The sequence below is a fragment of the Podarcis muralis genome, chromosome 4, assembly GCF_964188315.1.
Source record: "Podarcis muralis chromosome 4, rPodMur119.hap1.1, whole genome shotgun sequence".
Lineage (NCBI taxonomy): Eukaryota > Metazoa > Chordata > Lepidosauria > Squamata > Lacertidae > Podarcis > Podarcis muralis.
Window position 1 is genome coordinate 1724299 of NC_135658.1, and position 25970 is coordinate 1750268.

A 25970-nucleotide genomic window follows, 5' to 3' on the forward strand; every position below is an offset into this window, starting at 1 on the left:
CATGAGGAGGCCCAGGGAGGCCAGCTGCCAGGGAGATGGGCTGGGCAGGCAGCCATGGGGAGCTGGGTGGGGAGGTGTCCTTGCCTATCCGACTTTGAAAAGCTGTCACCACTGGATCAAACTCATCCGCTTTGTTGCATTAATTAAACTGGATAGTTTTCACTGGGTTTTGAATAGACGTGCATTTAATTGTTGCAGTTTTGAACTTCATTGGGTCCTTATCTTCCTGAGTGGGCTGTGCACTCTGCTTTTCTGAATCATGGTTTTGGTAGGGTAGGGGGCACTGGGGAGGGGGTTATGGAATCAAGAGGATAGTCTTCTCCCACCCCCCAAAATATTCCATCAACTTCCCCCAAATTCCTCTTCTGGTACTTTAGGTGTTTACTTCCCTCGCTTGTTTTTTCCTACCTTGATATTGCACTCTTTAAATTAAATATTGTTATATCCTTAACATTTTTTGTACCATACTTATTTTCAAATTACCTCTTGCACTTTGCTATTTTCCAGTTATTACGTCTTAATTTCTATGTTTGTTAATTGCAAGTGTTTACTCAAACCCTGCTAGTGAGGCCACTTCTTTACAAGGTTTCTGTAAGTACGACATAAATGGTTCCCAGTCCTTTTTAAAGTCTCTTAAGTTTTCCAGTTAACTTTGCCATTTCAGCACATTCCATGAGTTTTTCTTGCCATTCTTCTTTCGTGGGTACCTTGTCGTCTTTCCATCTTTGGGCTAGTGATATTCTAGTCACTGTTGTCACATACACAAATAACAAAGTATTGGCCTGCAATGCCTAGCAAGAAAGCCTCTCGTCTTTTAACAAACATTATCTTAAACATTTTTTCATTTCATTATAAATCATTTCCCCAAAACTTTTGGTTAGTTTACAGTTCCACCACATATGGAAACATGTCCCTCCACTGTCTTTACACTTCCAATGTAAGGGTAACCCTCTGTTTCCAGCAGAAGTCCCAGAACAGGGCTGGAAGGGGGGGGGACAGGCCGCCCTGATGTGGCCCCTCACCCCCAACACCTGGGAGTCCCAGGCAGCTAGATGCAGTTGCAAAAGGTTCAGAAAAGGGTCCCCCAAAACGGATCAAGGGGGTGAAGCGACTCCCCTATGAGCAAGGCTTGCAGCGTTTGGGGTTTTCTTTTTTATTAAATTTTATGTAACATAATTATTACAAAATACAAGCAAATACTGCAAATACATACATACATATATATATATATTTCAGATAAGCACACAAATGTAAAAAAAGAACAAAAAAAGAAAAAAGGAAGAAAAGAAAAAAGAAAAAGAAGAAGAAAAATTGGAAGAATTTTTTCCAAATTTATTCTACAAATATTTCAATAATAATTACCAGGACACGGGCTTGCCGATCAGAAGGCTGGCGGTTTGAATCCCCTTGACGGGGTGAGCTCCCATTGTTCAGTCCCTGCTCCTGCCAACCTAGCAGTTCGAAAGCACGTCAAAGTGCAAGTAGATAAATAGGTACCGCTCTGGCGGGAAGGTAAAAGGTGTTTCCGTGCGCTGCTCTGGTTTGCCAGAAGCAGCTTAGTTGTGCTGGCCACATGACCCGGAAGCTGTCTGCGGACAAAAGCCAGCTCCCTCGGCCAATAAAGCGAGATGAGTGATGCAACCCCAGAGTCGTCCGCGACTGGAACTAACAGTCAGGGGTACCTTTACCTTTTATCTCAATAATAAAATTTCATTGATTGACTTCCATCTCTTACACTGCACTTCCTATATACATTTTAAGCAAAGTTGTATCTGTTATTCCTTGTTTTTCCCATACAATCTCATACAAATATTCTAATCAACAAGTTTTCTAGTCTGGGGTTTTCTAGCTCAGAGGCGAGGCGGGCAAGGAGTTTGCGCAGTTCTGCCTGGCCTTGGGAAAGGGGAGAGAGGAAAGCCTTCGTCCATCTCTCCCAACGCCAGAACTCAGGGGCCTCCAGTGAAGCTGAGGGTTGGAAGATTCCGGACAGGCGAAAGGAAGGACTCCTTCACAAGACACAGAGTTAATCTGTGGAACTCCCCCACCACAGGAGGCAGTGGTGGCCACCAGCCTGGGTGGCTTTGAAAGAGGATTGGGCAAATTCATGGCGGAGGAGAGAGCTGCCCATGGCTGTGATCTGGGATGGCTGTGCACTGCCTCCACAGGATGAGGGAGCAATGCTTCTGAAGACCAGCTGCTGGCAGGAGGGGAGAGGGTTGCTCTGGGGCTCAGGTCCCAAAAGCAGCATCTGCCTGTGAGAACAGGATGCTGGACTAGGCGGCCCATTGGCCTGATCCAGCAGCCTCTTCTGATGTCCTTGTGTTAGGTAGATAAGACGTAGATAGTCTCTGGACTATATGGAACTGGCGGAAATGACCGGCAGAATCCGAGACCAGGGAGAAGAGTCGGTGGAAGAAGATTGGAAGAAATTTAAAGACTATTTACAGAAACACTGCAAAATTAATGAATGTTAGAATTGGATTGAAGTTAAGTGGTTTTTAGTAGCAATGTTATAAAGGAATATGTAAAAATGGATTGTTAACAGGAGATAATCTAAAGCTATGATATACCAATATAAAAGATTAAGATAAAATCAAAGAGGGAAAGGATTTGCTGAATTAACTAATTGAACTGGAATACAAAAAAGGGAGCTGTGAGGAGGTCAGGGAAACAAGCAAATGAAAGATAAGATTTGGAAAAACTGATCTGTTTTTAACTGTTTTTACTTTGTATTTTCTTTTTTTCTTTTTTTCCCTTATTTTTGTAAAACGTTGAAACTTTAATAAATATCTTAAAGAAAAGAAAAGAAAAGAAAAGAAAAGACGTAGATAGTCTCTGATTAAAGAGGAGGAAGGGTCTGTAGCCCCAACAGCACAACCCCAATCTCTCCACTGCTGACACCCCCCTGCTTTGCCCAGAACAGGGGTTGGACTAGACGACCTGGAGAGGTCAAGTTGTATGCAACCTCTCCCAGTGGTGCCAGCCCTCAGCCCTGACCTCCGAGACTCCCAAGGGCTGGGATGAACCTCACCGCACGGAGAGGACCATGGGAGGCCTCCTGTAAGAACTAAGAAGAGCTTGCTGGATCCATCTGGTCCAGGACCCTCTTCTCACAGGGGCCAGCATGATGCCCGTTGTGCAGTCAGAGCAGAGCCATCCTGGCTAGGAGCCACTGATAGCCTGAATCTTGCCCAGGCCTCTATCAAAGCCACCCAGGTTGGTGGTTGCCTCTTGTGGGAGGGAGTTCTGCAGTTTAACTCTGTGTTGTGCAAAGGACTTTCTTCATCTCCGTCCCGAATCTTCCAACTCTCAGAGGCAGAGGGAGAGAGGGAGAGGGAGAGAGAGAGGGAGAGGGAGAGAGAGGGGGGGCAGCTATCTGGGGCCTCCTGCCTGGCCTATGTAGCCCCACCCCAGGGCTGGCTGCCACCCTGCTCTGGCTCGGCCCCACTGAGCCAGACTACCCAACCTCTGGCCAAGGATGGCCCCGCCCACACGAGGAGGAGGAGCCGCAGCTTTGGCCCAGGGTATAAAAGGCTCCAGCTATGGAAGGGGCTTCAGCTTCACCCAGAAGGTTTCGTCCAGCAGCCGAGCAAAGTACCCAACCCTCAGCCAGCCACCATGGTGCAATGGACCGATAAAGAGAGGGAGATCATCACCCAGATCTGGAGCAAAAGCGACGTGGCCGTGATTGGGGCCGAAGCCCTTGGCAGGTAAACCTGCACCCCTCCCCTCCACTCTCCCACTTGGGACAGGGCAGGCGTGTGTTCTTCATCCAAGATGACCACCTCTCTCTCTCTCTCTCTCTCTCTCTCTCTTGTTCTCTCTCCTTCTTTCCAGCTTGCTGGTGGTGTACCCCTGGTGCCAGAGGCTCTTTGCTCAGTTTGGCAACCTCTCCAGCCCTGCCGCCATCATGGGCAACCCCAGGGTCAAGGCGCACGGCAAGGTGGTCATGGCCTCCTTCGGAGAAGCCATCAAGAACCTCGATAACGTCAAGTCCGCCTTTGCCAAGCTGAGCGAGCTGCACTGCAACAAGCTCCATGTGGACCCCGAGAACTTCAAGGTGAGGCCCCCATCTCCCCAAAAGGGCTGCCCAGAGTGGCGTCTCCACACAGGGTGGGTGGCAGGGAAGAGGGTGCCTGAGTTCCCGTCTGTGGAGACCAGAAGAAGGGAGCAGGAGGCATGTGGGCGAGGAGATAAGGACCCATCCAGACCACTTATTTCCTGGCCAAGAAGCCGGAGGCCCTCAGGCCACTCCTTAACATTCAGCAGAGCAGCGAGGAGAATCATAGAACTGCGGAGTTGGGAGGGAAGTTGTCTTTGTCAACAAAACTTTTCTGAACTGTCTTTTTCTTTGCAAACTGGCTGCAAAATGTGGAGCCACAGAGCAGAGTGCTTTAGGTGTCGGGTGGGATGACTCTTGGCTTCCCTTCCTACTCTGCAATCCAATGATTCTATCGTTCACAGGAGGTCTTTAAGCAGAGGGTTGGAGGGCCATCTGCCAGGGCTTCTTTAGCAGCAATTCCTGCATTTTGGGGGGCGGGAGGGGGGGGGTTGGACTAGATGACCCTCTACAATTCTAAAGTTCTATGGGTGTTATGCTGGAGATGTAAGAGGGAGGTGGGAACCTTTTACCATACATGGTGGGGATGTAAAATTGTAAGGAAATTTTGGAGCGAGGTAGATGTGGAGCTGAAAAAAATATTCAAGATTTCGTTTGCCAAAAAGCCAGAGGCTTTTTTTTTGTTAGGCCTAATATCAAAAGACATTCCCAGAGATAAGAAAAAATGTATTCCTTTATGCAACAGCAGCGGCCAGGATACTGACTGCAAAGAACTGGAAGGGGGAGAAAATGCCATCATTATTAGAATGGCAAAGTAAACTCTGTGAGTTTGTGGAAATGGCAAAATTGACGGCAACTATTAGAGGCCATTCAAATCAGAGACTAATTAAAGAGCGGGAGGGAGTGAAGGAATACATGAAAAAATATGGTTCCGGAACTGGAATATTAATGTGCAAAACATGCAGGGGTAAGCCAGGAAATAATAAAAGAATCAATTGAACAATGATTCAATTATAACAACACGACAAGACGGAAGAAGTGAAAATAAAAATAAAAAATTGAGATCACACATGGGTGAAGGGGAACAGGGGGCGCATAGGGTAATTTGAAATATTATTTATAATATGAAAGCTTTAACCTAAAATTTCTAACTGTGTCGTATTTGTATACAGCAAAGAGAAGTTTAGAGTAATTAGGTATACTTTAATTTAGTTAATGATGTAATGGGTTTATGTTAGAAACTGAATATGGGTGTTGAATTTGGAAAAGAAAGAAAGAAAGAAATCTAAAGTTCTATGGGGGGCTTGTTGTGACTTGGAGCCCCTCACGGAGGATTCCAGTCTCCAGCACCCACCGCCCTTTCCAAACCCCGTGGCAGAGCCTGCCCGGCGAAATCCACGCGTGGCACCGTCGTGGCAGCCTCTGAGGAATGGGGGGGGGGCAGAAGGGGGTGCCCCGCCCGTATCCCGACCCTTTGCCCCCCGGCTGCTTGGCTGTGCCCCCCCCGCCCGGCTCCCTTCCCCTTCGCGGTCTCCACCGAGCGCCTCTCTTCTCTTCCAGCTCTTGATCAACATGCTCCTGATCGTCTTGGCCTCCCACTTCGGGAAGGAGTTCACTCCGACCGCCCACGCCGCCTTCCAGAAGCTCGGCAACGTGGTGTCGCACGCCCTGAGCCGCCACTACCACTGAGCGACCCTCGACCAGGGCCAGCTGCCTCGCGTCCGCCCGGTCGCCCACGCCGCCAGCGCCGCCAGCGCCTTCCCTCGCGGGGAAACCCCCTGCCAGACCCCCCACGCGGGGCCACTAGCTAATAAACGTCACTCCCTGCAAGATGAGCCGGCTCCCGTGTGTCTTTGGGGGGGGGCTTTGGGGGGTGGGGGGGGGAGGACGGGAGAGGTGACCCTTGCAGGACGTAAGATCCTGCTCTCTCAGTGACCAAACCCAGGAATCTAGGCGGACTGCCTTTGGACGTGGAGGTGAGATGCTGCCTGTCATTGAATCCTTGCCGAAAGGCCCCCAGAGGGTTGGAGAGGGGGCTTGCCTTATTGGCTGCTTGCAAGAATCCCCCCCCCCCCAAATCTGGTTGCACAAGGGGGCTTGATGGAATATAAGTCCCGCACTGCACACTCAACACAATTACATGGTGTTCCTGAATGGCAGGTCCCACCTCCAGGGAGTTGAGGTGTAAGGACATCCCATATTTTGGGGAGAGAGCTGTAGCCTGGCCAAGTTGAGCTGCCCCATCAGGCGGTCGAGTTCTCCTTCTGGGGTCTCTGTGTGTTTTCCAGCCCTTTGCAGCGTCCTTGGGGGGGGGGGGGATGCCCCTCCAGGAAGCCCCAGGATCTATTTGTTGTGCTGTGAAGCCCAGTCCTGGCATGTGAGAAAGACTACGCAAAGAGAGTCATTGAAAGACAGAGTGGTGTAGTGATTAGGGTGTCAGACTAGTAGTAGTAGTAGTAGTAATAATAATAATAATAATAATAATAATAATAATAATAATAATAATAATAAATATTTATACCCCGCCCATCTGGCTGGGTTTCCCCAGCCACTCTGGGTGGATTCCAACAGAACACTAAAATACAATAACCTATTAAACATTAAAAGCTTCCCTAAACAGGGCTGCCTTCAGATGTCTTCTAAAAGTTTGGTAGTTATTTTTCTCTTTGACATCTGGTGGGAGGGCGTTCCACAGGGCGGGCGCCACCACTGAGAAGGCCCTCAGCCTGGTTCCCTACAACCTCACTTCTCACAGTGAGGGAACCGCCAGAAGGCCCTCGGCACTGGACCTCAGTGTCCAGGCAGAACGATGGAGGTGGAGACGCTCCTTCAGGTATACTGGACTAGGAGCTGGGTTCGAATCCCCACTCAGCCATGAAGCTCCCTGGATGTGTTCTCGGCTGGGGTGGGGTGGGGGCACTGCCATTGCCTTCCAGCCTCGTCTACAGCACAGGGCTGTTGTTGTGAGGAGGAGAAGCATCTACACCAGCTTGAGCTGCTTGGAGAGAAAGCTGGGATATAAATGTATCAAATGAACTTATACTCATCCAAGAGGACGAGGTCTCCGGGGGTCTCCCAGCCACACACCCTCCTCCTCAGTGACGTGACTGCATTCTCTTGCCCCCCACAAATCCTCACTGGGCGAGACATGTGAACAGCTTTGTGAAATGCTTCGCGTCTGTTGTGCAAACCATAATTCATTGCTATCCAAAGGCCTGAGAGCTAGAGTTCCCCTGAGCGTGTGCAGAGTAACTGAGCAGCTGGCTGTGGGCGGAAAGGCTGGGCACCTGTTGCCCTTTTGCAGGACAAATAGATCTTGTGGGGTGGGGGCCTTGATTTCCTCTCCCATGGCCCCAGAGAAGACCACAAGGAAGAGCAGCAAATACGGAACATTCTTTATTATCATTATTACTTACGAAATTTCTATACTGCCCTTCACCAACCCATCTCAGGGAGGTTCACAACATACGAACATGAAGTGCATGATAGAAACAAGAAAAACACGCGCAAACCAATACCCCCCCCCCCCGCATGTTCCACTTGGGGTGGGGCAGCAGGGAAAGAACCAAGCAGGCTGTTTCAGAGATAAAGACTCCCTTGCGGGCGGATATCTGGCAACATCTGCACCTCACCCTCCTCCTGCGTGATCACGATGGCCTTGACATAAGGCAATGTGCCTCTTGCACATGTGCAAGCAGCTCCTGGGTGTGCCAAGGGCTCTCTCACAGAATTGTAGAACGGTAGATTCACAGCTAAAGAATCCAACCTCTGCTTAAAAACCCCAGAACTGCTCCTCCTTAGTCTTGGTTTCCAGACTCTCGATCGTCTTGGTACCCCTCCTCTCCACACCTTCCAACTGGTCAACAGCCTTCTTAAATTGTAGTGCCCAGAACTGGATGCAGCATTCCAGGTGTGGTCTGACTGAGGCAGAATAGAGTGGGACTATGACTTCCCTTCATCAGGATGCTAGACTTCTGTGGATGCAGCCTGGAATAGCCTTTTTTTGCCGCTGCATCACAGTGTGGATTCATGTTGACCTTGTGGTCCACCAAGACTCCTAGACCCTTTTCACATGTACTGCAATAATAGACCCTTTTCACATGTACTGCTTCCCCAGCCACTCTGGGCGGCTTTCAACAAAATATTAAAATACAGTAATGCATCAAACATTAAAAGCTTCCCTAAACAGGGCTGCCTTCAGATGTCTTCTAAAAGTCTGGTAGTTGTTGTTCTCTTTGACATCTGGTGGGAGGGCGTTCCACAGGGCGGGTGCCACTACAGAGAAGGCCCTCTGCCTGGTTCCCTGTAACTTGGCTTCTCACAGGGAGGGAACTGCCAGAAGACCCTTGAGGGTGGACCTCAGTGTCCAGGTAGAACAATGGGGGTGGAGACGTTCCTTCAGATATACTGGACCGAGGCCGTTTAGGGCTTTCAAGGTCAGCACCAACACTTTGAATTGTGCTCAGAAATGTACTGGGAGTAAGCCATGTGCCCCCCCATCCTATATTTGTGCATCTGGTTCTTCCTGCCTAAGTGCAGAACCTGACATTTGAGGGTGACGACGATGAGGACAACAAAGCAGACCAGACTCCTTTGACTGGGTGCACGAACATGGATCTATGCATGGAAACGGAATGTGAGAATTGCCACCCCTGCATTTCTAAGCTTAGGACCAGATGTCAGTTCTCATACACCTGCTTCAAAGAAAGTTCTGCAGCACTGGGGCTAGAGATCCCTGCCCATAGGTGCTGCTGTTGTTTTAAAAAGAATCCTGCAAGTTTATTCTTAGCGCCCTCTAAACTCTGAGCTCCAGGGTGGTCCCATGTGGGGCAGCAGCAGCAGCCCCAGAGCCCCTGGAGCACCGCCAGGGGAGCCTGTGCATAAGAGCTTCCTCACAGCTGCCCCTTTGGTCTCTCCTGCTGCAGACAAAGAAGGAAAGGCTCAGGACAGGCAGCAGAGACTCTCCTGGCAAAGGTGGAGTGGGGTGCTCAGCCTTCCAGGTAAGGGAGCGGGTGCTGAAGGATAGGATCCGAGAGTTGGAAGGGAGCCCAAGCGTCATCTAGTCCAACCCCCGCAATGAAGGAATGAGGAACCCACCACCACCAGACCTGCAGTTGAGTTCCTCCTCTGCCACAATGGGTCTGGCCAGGCTCATGTTGTTGCCAGGGATTCAAATGATGAGAGAGAAGGATCTGACTTAACATCCGTGTGGGAGTGATGCTCCACCTGTGCTGAGGCACACGTCGCACCCGGCATGCCACAGCGTGCCAAAGAGCCTCGCGGCCACTCTGCCTGAACTCTAGCCTCTTGGCCAGAAGACAGGGCTTCCTCCTGACCTTTTGGAGCTATGGAGGTAAGGCTCCGCTTGTGCTGAGGCACACCTGGCACCTGGCATGCCACAGCGTGCCAAGGAGCCTCACGGCCACTGTCCCTGAACTCTAGCCCGTTTGGAGCATGCCTGCCAGCTTGCTCACGCACAGCTCCCTGCCTCCAACCTCCCGTTGTCCTTCATTGTTCCTACGTATCAGGAAGGACTTTCTGAGAACCAGAAGGGGTGGGCTCTCCTTCCTTGGAGGTTTTTAAGCAGAGGCTGGATGGCTACCCATCCCTTCTGTGCTGGGAAAAGAAGAGGCATCTGCCCAAATGATCTCTTCCAAAGATGGTTGCTAGCTGTCCAGGCCCTCAGCTCATCTCTGCTCAGCATCTGGAGGCAGCTGGTGGGTTTCATCCTTGGAAGGGGCCTTCAGTTAAGCTGCTCTTGCAGATTTAGCTGTGCCCCCCCAAAAAAACCCCCATGTCTCTCACCTCAAGAGAAGGCCACCTCCTGCCTTTGTTCTCCCTGAGCTCTGGCTGACCCAAGCTCTGCTGGCTCTCAAGCTGTGGGGTGGACTCCCCTCCGGGCTGTGGGGGGATAGTCCTATGTGGCACAATGGGTCAGAGCGCCTGGGTGTTAACTAGAAGGTTGGTGGTTCAAGCCCACGCAGAGACCGCTGTGGGTAGGATTCATTCATGGCAGGGGTGGGACTAGATGTCCTCTGGAGCCCCCTCCATGTGAGGCTGAGGATTCAGAAACAGGCGGTGCCTTTTCCCCTCCTTCCTCCCAACCAAGGCTACTGTGCAGATCAGGATGAGCCGCCCCCCAACCCAGAAATGTGGGTGTGACTGACTGTGCACCTTTATGGGGGGCCCACGGATGCTGAGAGATGCTGTCTTAGCCTTTGGACAATTTGTGCCTTCAAGGGATGGGGGGATTGCAGTCCTCAATCAGCTGTGAGCCCTGCATTGCAGGGTCTATATGACTCTTTGCCTCCCTTCCAACTCTGAAATTCTACCGTTCTAGAATTTCTTCTCTGGCTGTCAGGAGGGTGGGGTCTGTGTGTCGCTGGGTTCTACACTTATCACCTCCAAGCAGCTGCCTGAAGTTCATTGCCCTCATATTTTTATTATTATCAATTCCAAACCAAACCCCTCAACTGTCTCCTGAGGGTGGAATAATCATTTTCTCCTTCCTGAACAGTTGGAAGGTGAGTTGTTTGCTTCTCCTTTTTTTTTTTTTTTTTGAATATTTTTTATTAGGAATTTCAACATAGCAATTTATCAAAAACACATCATCTTCATCACCCCCATTTTTCCCTCCCCCCTCCCCAAAAAAGAAAAACCCACCCCCCAGACTTCCCTCAGCTCCTCTCTCTGGTTTTTCAGCACATGTTATTCTCTGCATATTATAAAATTGTAAAGATCCTTAATTTATCTATCTATATATTACCAATAAAAAGTTTGTGCATGTTTATTCAAAACTTGCCAAGGAGCCCAGTTCATTTTGTTGTTTCTTTAAGTACAGTGGTACCTCAGGTTACATACACTTCAGGTTACATACACTTCAGGTTACAGACTCCGCTAACCCAGAAATATTACCTCGGGTTAAGAACTTTGCTTCAGGATGAGAACAGAAATTGTGCTCTGGCGGTGCGGTGGCAGCAGGAGGCCCCATTAGCTAAAGTGGTGCTTCAGGTTAAGAACAGTTTCAGGTTAAGAACGGAGCTCTGGAATGAATTAAGTACTTAACCCGAGGTACCACTGTACTTTGTAAAAGGTTCCCATTCTTCTTTAAAGTCACAGTTGTCCTTATCGCGTGGTTTATGAGTCAATTTCGCCAATTCCGCATAGTCCATCAGTTCCTCTTGCCACAGTTCTTTGGTTGGGATTTCTTCGTTCTTCCATCCTTGTGCTATTAAGACTCTTGCCACCCTTGTCGTGTACATGAAGATGTTTTTCAATTTCCTTGGCAGGTCTTTTCCTACAATCCCTAACAAGAATGCTTCAGGCTTTTTTTTACAAATGTTAATTGGAACATTTTTTCAACTGTTTTGTATATCATTTAGTTTTTTGCTTCTCCTGACCTGTGGCTAGAAAGATCTACGACAGATCAGTAATCAACTTCTCTCTGGCAATGATGATTGGATCATAGAATGGTAGGGTTGGAAGGCACAATTTTTGTTGTTGTTGTTGTTTAGTCGTTTAGTCGTGTCCGACTCTTCGTGACCCCATGGACCAGATCACGCCAGGCAGCTCTGTCCTCCACTACCTCCCGCAGTTTGGCCAGACTCATGCTGGTAACCTCGAAAACACTATCCATCCATCTCATCCTCTGTCGCCCCCTTCTCCTTGTGCCCTCCATCTTTCCCAACATCAGTGTCTTCTCCAGGGAGTCTTCTCTTCTCATGAGGTGGCCAAAGTACTGGAGCCTCAGCTTCAGGATCTGTCCTTCCAGTGAGCTCTCAGGGCTGATTTCCTTCAGAATGGATGCGTTTGAACTTCTTGCATCAATAGGTAACCCTAATCCCTCCCACTAAATCCACTTTTAAGAAAAAGCAGATCTGTTCGGCTGAGTGGATGTGGCTGGATTTGCCTTCAACCGCCTGCCTTCTACTGCCACCTCCTGGTTGATGGACAGAAAAATGCAGGTTTCCAGGTTCTCAAGCGCTAGCAGCCCTCTTCAGTTCCACGTCCAGATTTTTGGCATGATAACCACTGGGAAATGCTCTGGCAATATGGTTCATCTTTACGGCCAAGTCCTAAACACCTTATGCTGTGCTTGGCCAGTGGCCCGCGGAGGCCAGTGTTGTGCTACTTTGGCTAATGGGGTCCTGCCCCCTCTCTCACACAGAGAGAGCACTCTGGTAGTAAGAGCCTCTGGACAGTGGAATGGACCTCTGAGGAAGGTCGTGGACCAGGGCTGGATTTAGGTTTGATGAGGCCCTAAGCTCCTGAAGGTAATGGGGCCCTTTATATGTCCAGCTGTCCTTTGTCAACAACAAATAGTCGCTGTTTTTTGTGTTGAATTTTGAAATTGAAATATTGAAATACTTTATTGTCACTTGTACAACTTGTATACAGTGAGATTACACAAGCACCCCTCACTCAGCTCTCTTAGTCTTAATTCCCCTCGTTTACTGTCCCACACACACCAAAACCAAAAGTCAGTTGTCCTGTTGTTATCTTTTCATTCAGCAGCCTAACAGCCCACGGATAAAAGCTGTTCTTTACCCTGTTGGTGTGGCTAATCATGTTTCTGTATCTTCTGCCTGAGGGCAGGAGATCAAGAAAGTGCCCGCCAGGGTGTGAACCACCCCTGAGAATTTTCCTCACTCTCCTGAGGCAGTGTTCTTCCGCTATTTCATCCAGCGGATTCACAGGACAGCCCATAATATCTTGTGCTGTATTCACCACCCTCTGTAGGCACTTCCTATCAGTTGGTGTCAAACCAGTGATGCAATATGAAAGGACACTTTCTATTGTGGACCGGTAGAAGGAGATCATCAAATGTTGATTGACATAGTTCTTTCACAATACTCTGAGAATATGCTATATGGTAATCTATGGACCTAATAGTTATCTAAAGCCATTTGCACATGTTGCCCTGCAATCAGCCCATGCAGAATGTAGGCACTCTATGTATAGAAAGGAGCAAACCAGTGATATTTGAGGGAGCAGACTAGCAGGCGGGGCCCATGACTTACGTCAGAGGAGCCTACACAACACAAAACACGGTTGCTGTATGAAGCTTTTATTTTATTTGTTTTTTATCTTATATTTTGGAAATATACATCTGGTTGTTTTTTTCTTTGGTTTTTTTTTTGGGGGGGGGGGTCCCTCAAGAGAGTGGGGCCCTGAGCTATAGCTTGTTTAGCTTATACATAAATCTGGCACTGTCGTGGATTCTCCTTCGGTGGAAGTTCTAAAGCAGAGGTTGGGTGGCCATCCCTCATGAGTGCTTTAGCTGTGATTCCTACATTGCAGTGGGTTGAGTGAGGTGACCCATGGGAACCTTTCCAACCCTACAATTCTAGGATTCTTTGTCCCTAGTCTATGGTTTTCAATACACTGCCTTTGTCTGCTGTGAGAGCTTCTGGTCATTTTCATGCCCCATCTCCAGTCTTGGAGCAGAGGAGCATCGGCATTGCAAACCCCACTGGCGCCTGGGGCAGAGATTGCCCGCAGTTGTTGAGTTTTTTGGGGGGAGATTGCACCTGGGAGGGACAGTGGCACCAGTGCCCTGTATCCCCCCCAGTGCCACCCCTGCCACTCAGCGTGTCTTCCTTCCTTCCTTCCTTCCTTCCTTCCTTCCTTCCTTCCTTCCTCCCTCCCTCCCTCCCTCCCTCCCTCCCCTGGATTTCCGCTCTGATTTTCTCTTGATTTCCCTTGTCTTTATATTTTAGACCAGCGGTTCTCAACCTGTGGGTCCCCAGATGTTGTTGGACTACAACTCCCATCATCCCTGAGCTCTGGCCTTGCTAGCTAGGGGTGATGAGAGTTGTAGTTCAGCAACATCTGGGGACCTGCAGGTTGAGAAAGGCTGTTTTAGACCCTTGCAGCAGTCACTCCAATGTTTCCCACTTGACCTTTTTCTCAGCAGCTCACTGATGGAGTCTTCCCTCTCCTCTCCTCTCCTCTCCTCTCCTCTCCTCTCCTCTCCTCTCCTCTCCCCTCTCCTCTCGCTCTCCTCTCCTGCCATGTGCTTCCCTCTCCCTTGTCCTGTGGCCAGAAGCCTCCTGGTCCTTCTTGTTTCCTTTCCAGGGAAATCCAAAGCCCACGAAGGGGCGCATGGAAGAGCTCAACCTCACCCGCTTCCAGCCTGCCACCTTCCACCTCACCGGCTTCCCAGGCCTGGAGCAGTTCCACTTGTGGATTGCCATCCCCTTCTGCTTGCTGTACGCCGCCTCCATCGCTGGCAACTGCACTATCCTCGCCATCGTCAGGAGGGACCGGCGGCTCCACGAGCCCATGTATTTCTTCCTGTGCATGCTGTCCTTCAACGATTTGGGGGTTTCCCTCTCCACCCTCCCAACGGTCCTGGCCATCTTCTGCTTTGGCCTCAGTGACGTCCTCTTCGACGCTTGCCTGGCCCAGATGTTCTTCCTCCACTCCTTCTCCTTCATGGAGTCGGGGATCCTGCTGGCCATGTCCTTCGACCGCTTCGTCGCCATCTGCAACCCTCTCCGGTACTCGTCCACCTTGACCAACCCCCGGATCGCCTGGATCGGCTTGGCCATCGTCCTGAAGAGCACCATCATGCTCTTCCCCTTCCCGTTCCTCATCAAGCGCCTGCCCATTTGCAAGTCCAACGTCCTGTCCCACTCCTACTGCCTCCACCCAGACATGATGCGCCTGGCGTGTGCCGACATCACCGTCAACAACATCTACGGCTTCTTCGCCGTCCTCTTCACCTACGGCCTGGACTCCACCTTCATTGTTCTGTCCTACGCCATGATCCTGAAGACCGTCTTGAGCATCGCGTCTCGGGAGCAGCGACGCAAGGCCCTCAACACCTGCGTCTCGCACATCTGCGCGGTCCTCTCGTTCTACGTCCCCATTATCGCCGTCTCCGTCCTGCACAGATTTGGGAAGGGTGCCCCTCCCGTGGTCCACATCATGATGTCCAACGTCTACCTCTTCGTCCCCCCGCTGCTCAACCCCATCATCTACAGCGTCAAAACCAAAGAGATCCGGAAGGGAATTGTCAAGATATTTTCGTGAGCGGCAAACGCAAATCGAACAGGCGTGGTGTGGCAAGTCTTAGTGCGTCTGTCTAGGACCTGGGAGTGACCAGGGTTCAAATCCTCCCCCCACTCAGCCACAAAGCTCCCCAGGTGTAACCTTTGGGGGTCAGTCACTGCCTCTCTCTCTCTCTCTCTCTCTCTCTCTCTCTCTCTCTCTCTTAAAATAAATCTTTATTGTTTTAAAATACAATCATACAACAAAGGTAAGTATAACAGAGTTAAGTACAAAAAAAGAAAAAGAAAGAATTTAAGGAGGCGAATAAAAAAGAAAAAGGAAATTATAAAGAAAGAACCAAATTTTTATACAACATCATGTCTTATCCAATAAAGTTTTCTGTAAGAAACTTCCAATCGTTCTCATTACACTTTTTCTGTTGTCATGATTTTATCGCACAGTTTTGTTATATATTTTTTTCCATATATTCCGCTAAGATGATTAATCCATTTATTTATTGTACACAGGTATCATTCCAGTTCTGCTAGGTGATATCATTTTTACAGTATAATCTTATATATTCCTTGAATATTTTCCATTCTCCCTATGCTTTCTGGTTTGAGGCCCCCCTGACTTTTCCGGTCAGCTTTGCTAATTGGAAATACTCTATCATAAGCGCTTGCCAATCTGTTATCGTTGGTGTTTTGCATTTCCAGCTTCTTGCTACAAGTATTCTTGCTGCTGTGATTGCGTACATGAACAGTGGTCTTGTGTTTTATTATTACTATTATTATTATTATTAGGAATATTGCCAATAGAAATTAAAAAAACAGTCACTGCCTCTCTCAGCCTAACCTCCCTCGCAGGGTTGTTGTGGGAATAAAATGAGGAGGAAGAGGACCATGCACACTGCTTTGATCTCCTTGGAGGAAAAGATAGCACATTAATGTAATAAAAAAACAAAATGAATGAATGAATGAGTGTTCACATACTGAGACATAATTGTGAATAATTTTTGGAAGGCTGGATGCTCTCTGGGTGTCCCTGCAGCCCTTCCTCTGGCCTCCAGCTCTGTGGCGGAGCATTACAGAAGGTCTTGGGTTCTAATTTTGGCACCTCCAGGCAAGGCTGGAAAGGTGTCTTGGCTGAAACCCGGGAAAGCTGCTCCAGCACTGTGCATGATGGGGCAAAGGTTTTTCTTCCTACACCCCTGGTCTTTGGAGGTATGGCCTCTAAACACAGAGGCTCTGTTTACCTGTGATGCATATTCATTTAGGAAATTTCTATATAGTACTTAATTACAATTGTTTCTTAAGCCAGTCAAGGCTCAGTGCCAGTGGGTGTGATGGTTGGGTCTCTCCCAAAGAAGCGAGACAACTCCGGCAGCAATTAACTCAGGTTTATTGCTCAAAACACACAAATCACTCTGGAGCTCAGTCACTCAGTGACTGCTTCCAAATTAGCCGTTGCCGTTGCCGAGTCTGAGTTCCTTTCTCTTCCCACGTTTAAAGCCCCACTTACGCTTCCTTTCCTGTTCACGCCTCTCATTAATTCTTGCGAGCCTACGCATCTTGGGATAGGCTATTTTTGGTGTCCCTCCCTCTGAGTCCGAGCTTAAACTGTCAGTCTGTGTCTTCCCCCTAGAACTACCCCCTTCCTTCTCCTTGTTCTCAGAACTCAGGCTTCTACTACAACTTGGCTGCTCCTCCCTCGTTCTGCATTCCTGCCTAATTACCTCCTCCTGTCTCTCCACACTCCCCCTCTGTTAGCAATGGGATGAAGCTGACATCGGGGAAGGTTCCCCTCCCTACCTCCCTTCCTTGCCCATAGAGCAGCACCAGCAGTAGGGAGCACACCTGGCCAAGAGATCTCCAGTGAACTCTGACACGTCCAGATGGGCCAGGGGTGAAGGGTAAAGGTAAAGGGACCCCTGAACGTTAGGTCCAGTCGTGGATGACTCTGGGGTTGCAGCGCTCATCTCGCTTTATTGGCTGAGGGAGCCGGCGTACAGCTTCCGGGTAATGTGGCCAGCATGACTAAGCCGCTTCTGGGGAACCAGAGCAGCGCACGGAAACGCTGTTTACCTTCCCGCTGGAGCGGTACCTATTTATCTACTTGCACTTTTTGGCGTGCTTTTGAACTGCTAGGTTGGCAGGAGCAGGGACCGATCAACGGGAGCTCACCCCGTCGCGGGGATTCAAACCGCTGACCTTCTGATCGGCATTCACCTTTTGGACTGCAAGGTAGGGCAACTGTGTCCCAAGCTGGGTTTCTCTTGGTGCTGCAACCACAACCAAGGGAGAAGAGGCGGAGGAGTTCTCTGTGAGACCCCACTCCCCACTCCGCGATCATCCCTACACTGGCCAACTTGCTCTGCGACATCACAGGCATTTCACATGTAGACAAGATAATAATAATAATAATAACAATAATAATTTAATTATTTGCACCCCACCCATCTGACTGGGTTCTTTGTCACAATAAATGATAAAGCAGTTTGCAGTCCTTCTTGTTTTAATTGTAACCAAACTCTCAGTTCCCCACAGTTTAAGGCCATATAAGGTTTCACTTGTGAAGTGTTCCTAGGTGGGTGTCCAAATATTCACTGCATGGATTTTGGCCAAAATTCCATCAAGAGAATATTGCTCTGGATGCTTTTGTAATAAGAAGTGGGTTCATTTAGAAGAAGGAGAAGGAGAAGGAGAAGGAGAAGGAGAAGGAGAAGGAGAAGGAGAAGGAGAAGGAGAAGGAGAAGGAGAAGAGGAGTTTGGATTTGACATTCCACCTTTCACTCCCCTTCAGGAGTCTCAAAGTGGCTGACATTCTCCTTTCCCTTCCTCCCCCACAACAAACAGTGGGGCTGAGAGACTTCAGAGAAGTGTGACTGGCCCAAGGTCACCCAGCAGCTGCATGTGGAGGAGCGGAGACACGAACCCGGTTCCCCAGATTAGGAGTCTACCGCTCTTAACCACTACACCACACTGGCTCTCTTTAGGGGCTCACTTTAGGGGCTAAGAAATGACAGTTTGGGTAAGCAGACCCTAGAATAAGGCATATCAGTTACTCATCATTACATCAGGGTTGAAGGAATTGGATCTGGTCAGTGGGCTGGATGCTTATCCCCCTCCTAGCTCTGTGGGCCAAGGTTGACAGGTGGGGGCACTAACTGTTACTCACTTGCTGTCCCAATAATATCCGATGACCTATGACACCTACTTTTGCTCACTTATTTTTTTGTTCTTGTTTTATTTCTTTATGTCCCTCATTTTCCCCAGACTGGGACTCAAGGCGGCTAACGCAAATTCAGTTGGTAGAGCGCAAGACTCTTAATCTCAGGGACATGGGTTCAAGCCCCACAGTGGGCAAAATATAGCTGCACATGCTGTAGAGGGAAGAGAAAGGCAGGCGGGGTTCACCCGCCTGGGAAGGCAGCCCATCTAGGAGAAGGAAAACTCTGATCTTAAACCTCTGCTGCCTTGAGGGACATCTTCAGGAGAGGAAAAGGCTCAAGAGTAAACCCCACACAAATCTGGAGTCCCCAAGACAGTTGGGTGGCGCCCTGTACTCCTTTTTCCAACAACTCCTGCAGCCAAGCTGGTGCCATCATCTTGCTCTGCTTTCCTTTGGACCACATTAGCAAGTCCAAGGAAGTGAGAGCTGGACCATAAGGAAGGCTGATCACTGAAGAATTGATGCTTTTGAATTCTGGTGCTGGAGGAGACTCTTGAGAGTCCCATGGACTGCAAGAAGATCAAACCTCTCCATTCTAGAGGAAATCAGCCCTGAGTGCTCACTGGAAGAACAGATCCTGAAGCTGAGGCTCCAAGACTTTGGCCACCTCATGAGAAGAGAAGACTCCCTGGAAAAGACCCTGATGTTGGGAAAGATGGAGGGCACAAGGAGAAGGGGACAACAGAGGACGAGATGGTTGGACAGTGTTGTCGAAACTACAAACATGAGTCTGACCAAACTGCGGGAGGCAGTAGAAGACAGGAGTGCCTGGCGTGCTCTGGTCCATGGGGTCATGAAGAGTTGGACACGACTAAATGACTAAACAACAACAACAAGCAAGTCTGAAAAGGTGTTGTCGTCTGGGTAGCCCAGGACCTCCATACACACTGTCCAGGCTTGCACCCTGAGGAGGTCATTTTGGTGCTGCTAACACAATGGCTTGGCTTCACTCCAGAGGCGCACTCCATTGTCTCTCAAGACAGATGGATGCCAGCAAGTGTATTTCTGTTAATCACCTCACATTACCTCACATTTTTAATTACAGATTATAAATACCTAGAATCCCACTGTTATTCTCTTCTCTTCTTGTCATTCTCCTCCTCTATCGTTTTCCCCCTTGCTGCACACAAACACAAAATTGGTCCACACCCTTGGCTGCTGTTTTTGCTGCTGCAGATGCTGCAACTTGCTCTGTTGAGGAAGGAAGGTGCTCAGCATCAGAAGAGTCTCCTTTGGGTTGGTGACCCTTGGGGTCTCTGCAAGCTGCTGGCAAAGAGTCTCATCTCCTCCTTCTCTAGGGATTCCCAAGAAAGCAGCATAAATCTTTCTGCCGTGGAGTCTCTGGCAGAACTGGATCTCTCTCCTAACCACCAGCAGAGACCAAGGAGATTCCATTCAGGTGGGTCTTCTTATTTTCCAGTTTGAAACTTGCTCTTCATCAGAGAAGGTTGCCACAAACTTCCTTCTGGCTTCAGGCATATTGCTCCAGGATTCAATTCCTATAATGGACAGCCTTGTTGGGGTATAGAGTGTGCCATAATTGTCAAAGGTGGCCATTCTGAAGCATTTGTGACGGCAGGTGGAAGATCAAATGTGCCCAAAGTCCTCCATTTCTTAAAAGACATTCTGAAATGTAGGAAATTAGTATGTTGGGGAGAAGGTGTCCTTATAAACCTCCCATGAAGGAGAGTCCATCACCTTTGAGGTCATCCATTCCACAGCTGAACAGCTCTTACCACCAGAAAGTTCTTCTGAAGTATTAGTTTGAATCTCCTTCCTTGTCATTTGAATCCATTGATTCAGGTCCTCCCTTCTGGAGCAGCAGAAACCAAGCTTGCCCCACCTTCCATGTGATAGCTCTTTGGTCTATGGTATTCAACCATAGATGAAAACCCGCTCCTTAATCTCAGGAACCATCCTAGAAGGTTTGGTTGAAATATGTTAAGAGGTGTCCAAATGCAGTGCAAACAAACAAGCAACTTTCCCCCCAAAAGTGCTAGATGTATTGAGTTTTTAAAAAGACAGTTCTTTGTGATGCTTCAATATGAATTGCTGTCACTGTGTGGGTTCTTTTATTATTATTATTATTATTGGGGGGTTGTGTGTGTGTGTGTGACCAAAAGGTGAGCTACCAAATAAATAAGATCAAAATAAATATAGCTCATGAACGGTATGGACATGCCAAAAATGCAGAGCCAAAGCACCGAAGGCTCCCATGTAGATGCTGGTGTACTTTTCTTTCCTTATGTCCATCCAGGTGTGGCTGGATGGGAGAACTTGATCACTCACCATGGAGCGGTTCAGTAACCAAAGCTTCCTCCACCCCACCGTCCTTCTCACTGGCATCCCAGGGCTGCAGGCCAGAAATATTGGGGTCTCCATCCCTTTCTGCTTTGCCTATGCGGTTGCTCTTTTGGGGAATGGCGTTGTTCTCCTAGTGATCGTGAAGGATCAGAGCCTCCACAAGCCCATGTACCTCTTCCTCTGTATGCTGGCTGTGAGTGAGCTGGGGGTCTCCCTCTCTACCCTTCCCACAGTGTTGGGCGTCTTCCTGTTTGATGCCAGGGAGATTGGGCTGGATGCGTGCCTCAGCCAGATGTTCTTCATCCACTCCTTCTCCATCATGGACTCTGGGGTCCTCTGGGCGATGGCCCTGGATCGCTTCATAGCCATTTACAACCCTCTGCAATACACCACCATCCTGACAAACCTTAGGATCATTTTGTTGGGATCTGGGATTGCCTTGAGGAGCATTCTCCTGATGACCCCACTGCCTCTACTCCTGAGGAGGTTGCCGTTTTGCAGGTCCAATGTGCTTGCTCATCCTTACTGTCTGCACCCCAATTTAATCCAGCTCCCCTGTGCAGACACAACCATCAATAACCAAACTGGTCTGTTTGTTGTGCTCTCCACATTTGGCCTCGATTCCTTGTGCATCGTCTTGTCCTACGTGATGATCCTCAAGACCGTGCTGAGCATGGCCTCCAAGGAAGGCCGTTTCAAGGCCCTGAACACCTGTGTCTCCCACATCTGTACTGTCGTGCTCTATTACACCCCAATGATCGGTGTTTCCATGGTGCACAGGTTTGGCAGGCATAATTCCCCGATGCTGCACTCTCTGATGGCCAACATCTATCTCCTGGTTCCTCCCATTCTGAACCCCATCATCTACAGCATCAAAACCAAAGAGATCCGCAAGGCCTTTGGCAGGTTTTTGTCTCAACAGAGACTGATCTGAAGTGTTAAAGTGTGTTGTGATATCCTCAAGAGCATTTATGGCTTCTCAAGCTCAGCAGAGTGAAGTTGAGTGACCATTTTGTTTTCCCTCTTTTCCAAAGTTACTGGGGGTTTTTAAAGCACATCCACACACAGAGTAGATTCTTTACAAGCTCGTATTTCTATTCTTTACTTGTTGTGCATCATGTCATTGTGAAATGGTACTAGAAAGGAGTGTTCTGCAGAGGGTCTGTGCATTGGATCACATGGCCTGACTCTGTGGAAGCATCAGCTTCTGAACATCTACTGAGACCTGCGAGTGTAGGGTGGTATATAAATTTAATAATAATACTTCCCACATATCTTCGACAATGTCCAAAAGACCTCTTATGTTGCAGCCATAAAGTCATTAGAAAGGACTGAAGCCAGGGCTCTCTTGGACTTCCCCTCTGTAGGCAGATAGGAGGTGTTGCAGGTTCTGGTCCCAGTCATTGAGATGTGTTGCTAGGTACATCGTCAGAATTTGTTTTTAATTCTCAAAAATTAATCTCTGGGCGAGATGCAATGCTTGTCAATTTCTTCACAGGCCTTGCATTGTCTCTGCATTAAATTAAACTGAGATCTGGGGTAATTATACACTGAGCATCAGGGATTTTAAAATCAAAATTCAAAACTGGGGGGAGGGGTTCAATATTATCTTCCTTCTGGAACCTGGGCCATGTCTTTGCATCAACAACAAGGCCTCCTTGCACCCCCTCTTGCCTGTCCCAAATCTGCCACCCATTTCAACTCCTCCAGCTTAAGTTTCTGGTGCTCAGTTCATTTTGGGCTTCTTCCTGCCTTAGCTCAAAGTCTCTGGCTTCTCCTTTTCCCTTTCATGAGCCACACACACCAATCCCAGTGCTGCTGCTTTTCCTTCCAAGATGCCACTTCTCCTTTCTCCCACATCTGCTCTGCTCCATCCCACCCAGATGTCTCACCGTTGATACCAGGCGTCCTGCTTCTGCCCACGTATTGTGAACTCAGACTGTGCAGGCAAAGGCAAAAGAACTGGAGGTGGTGGTTGTTGTTTTTATTGGGTTTTATGAACAAGAATGATGTTATACAAATAAGTATACCAAGTTTTCTCATGTCGTTTGTATATCACAAAAATAGCATAATAAATGTGAAACTAGAGGTTGTTTTAATTTGTTTTTGAAATATTGTGTTTCAAAGCTCTAACCTATCCTGGGACTTTAGGAAGAAGGGAGGGTAAACTAATAGTCATAATAATATTGCGAGTGCCGACAAGAGGCTCTGTGGGGCTTTGCACAGGGGGTCTATCAGCAGTGTCTGTCAATCCTCCTTTAGCTGCACATTTACCTGCCCTGCACCTGATGTCAAACATGGACAGGTGGCTTATTCAGCCTCGTGGCCCAACAGGGAGCCTTGACAGACCCATTTCGGCCCACGGACTAGAGGATGGCATGAAGTGTTTATTATGCATGTAACTAAATGTAAAGTATTGCTGTCAGTTAAGCACTCCACATAACCACTCCTTAAAATATGTGTAAACCAGGCAATAAAAGGCTAGCATCCCAGTGCTGTTCACTTCTTCTTCTTTTTTTTTATAAATTTTTTTATTGAGTTTTACACAGTTTATATAGACACACACAATACACAATACAAACATAAAGACAAACATGTATAATTTCAAATCCCTAATTTCTTAGCCACTTTTCCTGACTTCCCCACCCCTCCCCTTCTTGTATCCCAATTCCAATAGTTAGTTCAGCAAGTTCTTATAAATTTAACTTATATACTTAACTTATAAACCTATATATACTTAACTTATAAATTTAGCTTATCTACTTACACATCATTACACCCTTTTCTAAGGTCGACCCAAGTTCCCTTCCAATTTTTATAATAATTTCAAAACAAATAACAAAGAACAACTTATAGTTATACACCCTTTACATTCCAAATTTCTCCTCCCCCCCTTTCCCGGTTTTGATCCCCAAAAAATGTCCATCAACCAGACAATTCTCATCCTGGGTCCCTCACGTCCGAGGCCCTTAAATCTCTCTCAGGCCCTCTCAGCCGGTTTTGTTGGTAGTCCTTTATGTTGAACATCATGTCTCGGAGAAGCTCTATCCCGATAGGATCAATATTTCTTCCAACCAGACCTCCATGTTCAAAAGTGGAGCCCAAATCGTATTCCATGTTTCTTTTAAATCCAAATGTCCCAAATGTTCCAAAAGCTCCATCTTTCGCCTTATACGAGTTTGTAATCCATAGGTCTTCCGATCTCCCCATGGGGAAGTCTCTGCAGTCTTCCTTCTCAATTTCAAACCAAATTTTAATCATCCAGATCTTATTTTCCTTATAGTCCATTTTTAGAGGCCTCTGGTTGTCCTTTTTCACCAGCAGCTTTTCAGCTCCTCCTTCTCGCCCCTCTGAAACAACACATTTCTCTTCTTGTTCAGCTGCAAGATTTTCTTGAGTCAAATCCATGGTACAGTCTACAAGTTTATTTACTTTAAAATTCAAGGTCATAACATCTGTAGCCAAAGCTTTGCTCTGTTCTTGTAACTTTCCCACGATAGAAAACATTCTCTCTAGCTCAGCCTGTATTTTTCCATCTGCAGCCATTGTAATGTCTCCGAACCCCCTCTAGAGGGATTCTAGTTACTTAGTATTCTTTCTCCAACAGTCAAGTTACTTTGTTTTTTCTTCTTTATTTTCAACAGCTTAAAGTCAAATGTAGCAAGAATAACCAGCAAAAGTAGCAACAAGCAAATACTTCTAGCTTTGACAGCTCGTTTGACAGCTGTCAAACTCCTTATGTCTCCTCAGCCAGCTCTCTCACGGATCACTCCCGGATCCCGGGGGGTTACAAATCAACTTTTTTTCTTGTCTTCTAACACTGTACTTATATTTCCAAATCGTGAAAGTAATAACTTTGTTTCACAAAAGAGAAAGAAGTAGCCTCTCAACCTTAGTTATCCAATTCTTGCTTTAAATTGTCTACAATACTGGGGGGGCGGACTTCCTTTTGACACCTCCCCCGGTCGTACCGAAATTCGAAAGAAAGGAAAATTTTAGATCCAATTTCCGTATTACTCACGGGTTATTTCTTTGCAGTCCAAATTTCAAGGAAAAAAGTCAGCGCTCTCTGGCCATGGCTTGCGGCTTCACTCCGTAGAAGTAGCGGTCTACTCACAGCACCACGCCACTCTCCGTCCCCCGCTCCGAAGCCTTTAAAAAGGCTTCTTCGCGAGTTGGGGGGCGCAAATGGTGCCCACCGAGTCACCAAGTCCACAGGCTTCCGCGCCTGTGGTTTTTGAGGGTCCCTGCGTCGCCACGGCGGCAGGACCCGTCTTCCACGGAGCCGATTCCCTCCGGAGCTCGGAGGGAATCCGCCATTAGCCTTTCGCGCTAACCCGGAAGTCCGCTGTTCACTTCTTTTATGGCATTTCTGCCTGCTTCCCTCTCCTCCAGTCTTGCCACACACAGAAACACACAGAGTTGGTTCACAGCCTTGACTACTGTTGTTGAGGCCGCAGCTGCTGGCACCTAGTTTGTTGGGGAAAGATGGTGCTCAGCACCTGCCCTGCCCACTGTGGAAGAGTCTCCTTTGGGTCTCCTCTGGAGTCCCAGAGAGCTGCAGGAGGAAAGTCTCCTCTCCTCTCTCTCCAGGGATTCCCAAGGAAGCATCATAAATCTTCCTCCAGCTGAACCTCTGGCAGGATTGGATCTCTCTTCTGGACACCAGCAGAGACCAAAGTGTTTCCGTCCAGGTGAGTCCTTTTATATTCCACTTCGGAACTTGGTTCTTCATCAGAGAAGCTTGTTGCAGGTTCCCTTCTGGCTTTAGGGGTAATAATCCAGGATGCTGTAATGGAGAGTGTTGCTAAAGTATGGCTATGCTAGATTAGGCAAGGATTGCTGCTCCAAAGCATTTGAGAGGGCAGGTGGAGGATCAAATGAGTCAGAGGTTCTCTGATATGTAGAAATCTAGCAAGTTGTGGTGAAGGTGCCCTTATCCCTGGAATGCTCGCTTTCCATGGGGAGGTGGTTCTGTTCTGTTCAGCTGCACACCAGTGGCCTTAGATGCTCACCTGCTGCCACGGAAAGAGTTCAGGTGGAACCAGGCAAGAAGAGAGGTGAGATGGAGCCAGGTACTCGCTGGATGAATTGGGAAACATGGGAGCCATTGCAAGGCCTGACCAGATCACCCCACGGCTTCCTCTCAAAACTGCAGGGATGATAACTTATTTCATATCCACACCGCTTTATACTTTCAGGAAAAGAAAATCTCAAAGTGGTTTACAACCTACATTAAAAGATCAAGTAAAACAACCCAGAATAAAAAGTTACTGAAGAAAGTCAAGAATACATTCAAAGCAACCTATTTAACTGGAAACAAAAGTCTTATCTTAAAAAATTCAAAATAGAATGTTGCTAAAGGAAGTAAGACATAGAA

At 48.1% G+C, this 25970-nt stretch overlaps 4 protein-coding genes across 4 annotated transcripts in view; 3 read left to right on the forward strand and 1 right to left on the reverse strand.

The window, feature by feature from the left end:
• LOC114589664 (uncharacterized) overlaps positions 1 to 25970 on the reverse strand; it is a 999511-nt gene that overhangs the window by 481355 nt on the left and 492186 nt on the right. The window lies entirely within an intron of this gene.
• LOC114595212 (hemoglobin subunit beta-2-like) lies at positions 3548 to 5895 on the forward strand. Its single transcript, XM_028725565.2, has 3 exons — positions 3548 to 3710; positions 3838 to 4060; positions 5621 to 5895. Exons 1-3 carry the CDS (start codon positions 3619 to 3621, stop codon positions 5747 to 5749), a joined length of 444 nt encoding a protein of 147 aa, XP_028581398.2. The 5' UTR covers positions 3548 to 3618; the 3' UTR covers positions 5750 to 5895.
• On the forward strand, positions 14020 to 15258 carry LOC144327603 (olfactory receptor 51I1-like). The gene has a single exon (XM_077927967.1). It carries the CDS (start codon positions 14165 to 14167, stop codon positions 15095 to 15097), a length of 933 nt encoding a protein of 310 aa, XP_077784093.1. The 5' UTR covers positions 14020 to 14164; the 3' UTR covers positions 15098 to 15258.
• LOC114595190 (olfactory receptor 51I2-like) lies at positions 20431 to 22334 on the forward strand. Its single transcript, XM_028725535.2, has one exon. The coding sequence runs from the start codon at positions 20577 to 20579 to the stop codon at positions 21522 to 21524; it is 948 nt and encodes a 315-aa protein (XP_028581368.2). The 5' UTR covers positions 20431 to 20576; the 3' UTR covers positions 21525 to 22334.

Excerpts from the sequence above, each read along its gene's own strand:
- LOC114595190 (XM_028725535.2), top strand. The coding sequence starts at position 20,577 with ATGGAGCGGTTCAGTAACCAAAGCTTCCTCCACCCCACCGTCCTTCTC.
- LOC114595212 (XM_028725565.2), top strand. The coding sequence starts at position 3,619 with ATGGTGCAATGGACCGATAAAGAGAGGGAGATCATCACCCAGATCTGG. Across the intron at positions 3,711-3,837 it reads GGGGCCGAAGCCCTTGGCAG|CTTGCTGGTGGTGTACCCCT; the intron begins GTAAACCTGCAC and ends CCTTCTTTCCAG. Across the intron at positions 4,061-5,620 it reads TGGACCCCGAGAACTTCAAG|CTCTTGATCAACATGCTCCT; the intron begins GTGAGGCCCCCA and ends CTTCTCTTCCAG.
- LOC144327603 (XM_077927967.1), top strand. The coding sequence starts at position 14,165 with ATGGAAGAGCTCAACCTCACCCGCTTCCAGCCTGCCACCTTCCACCTC.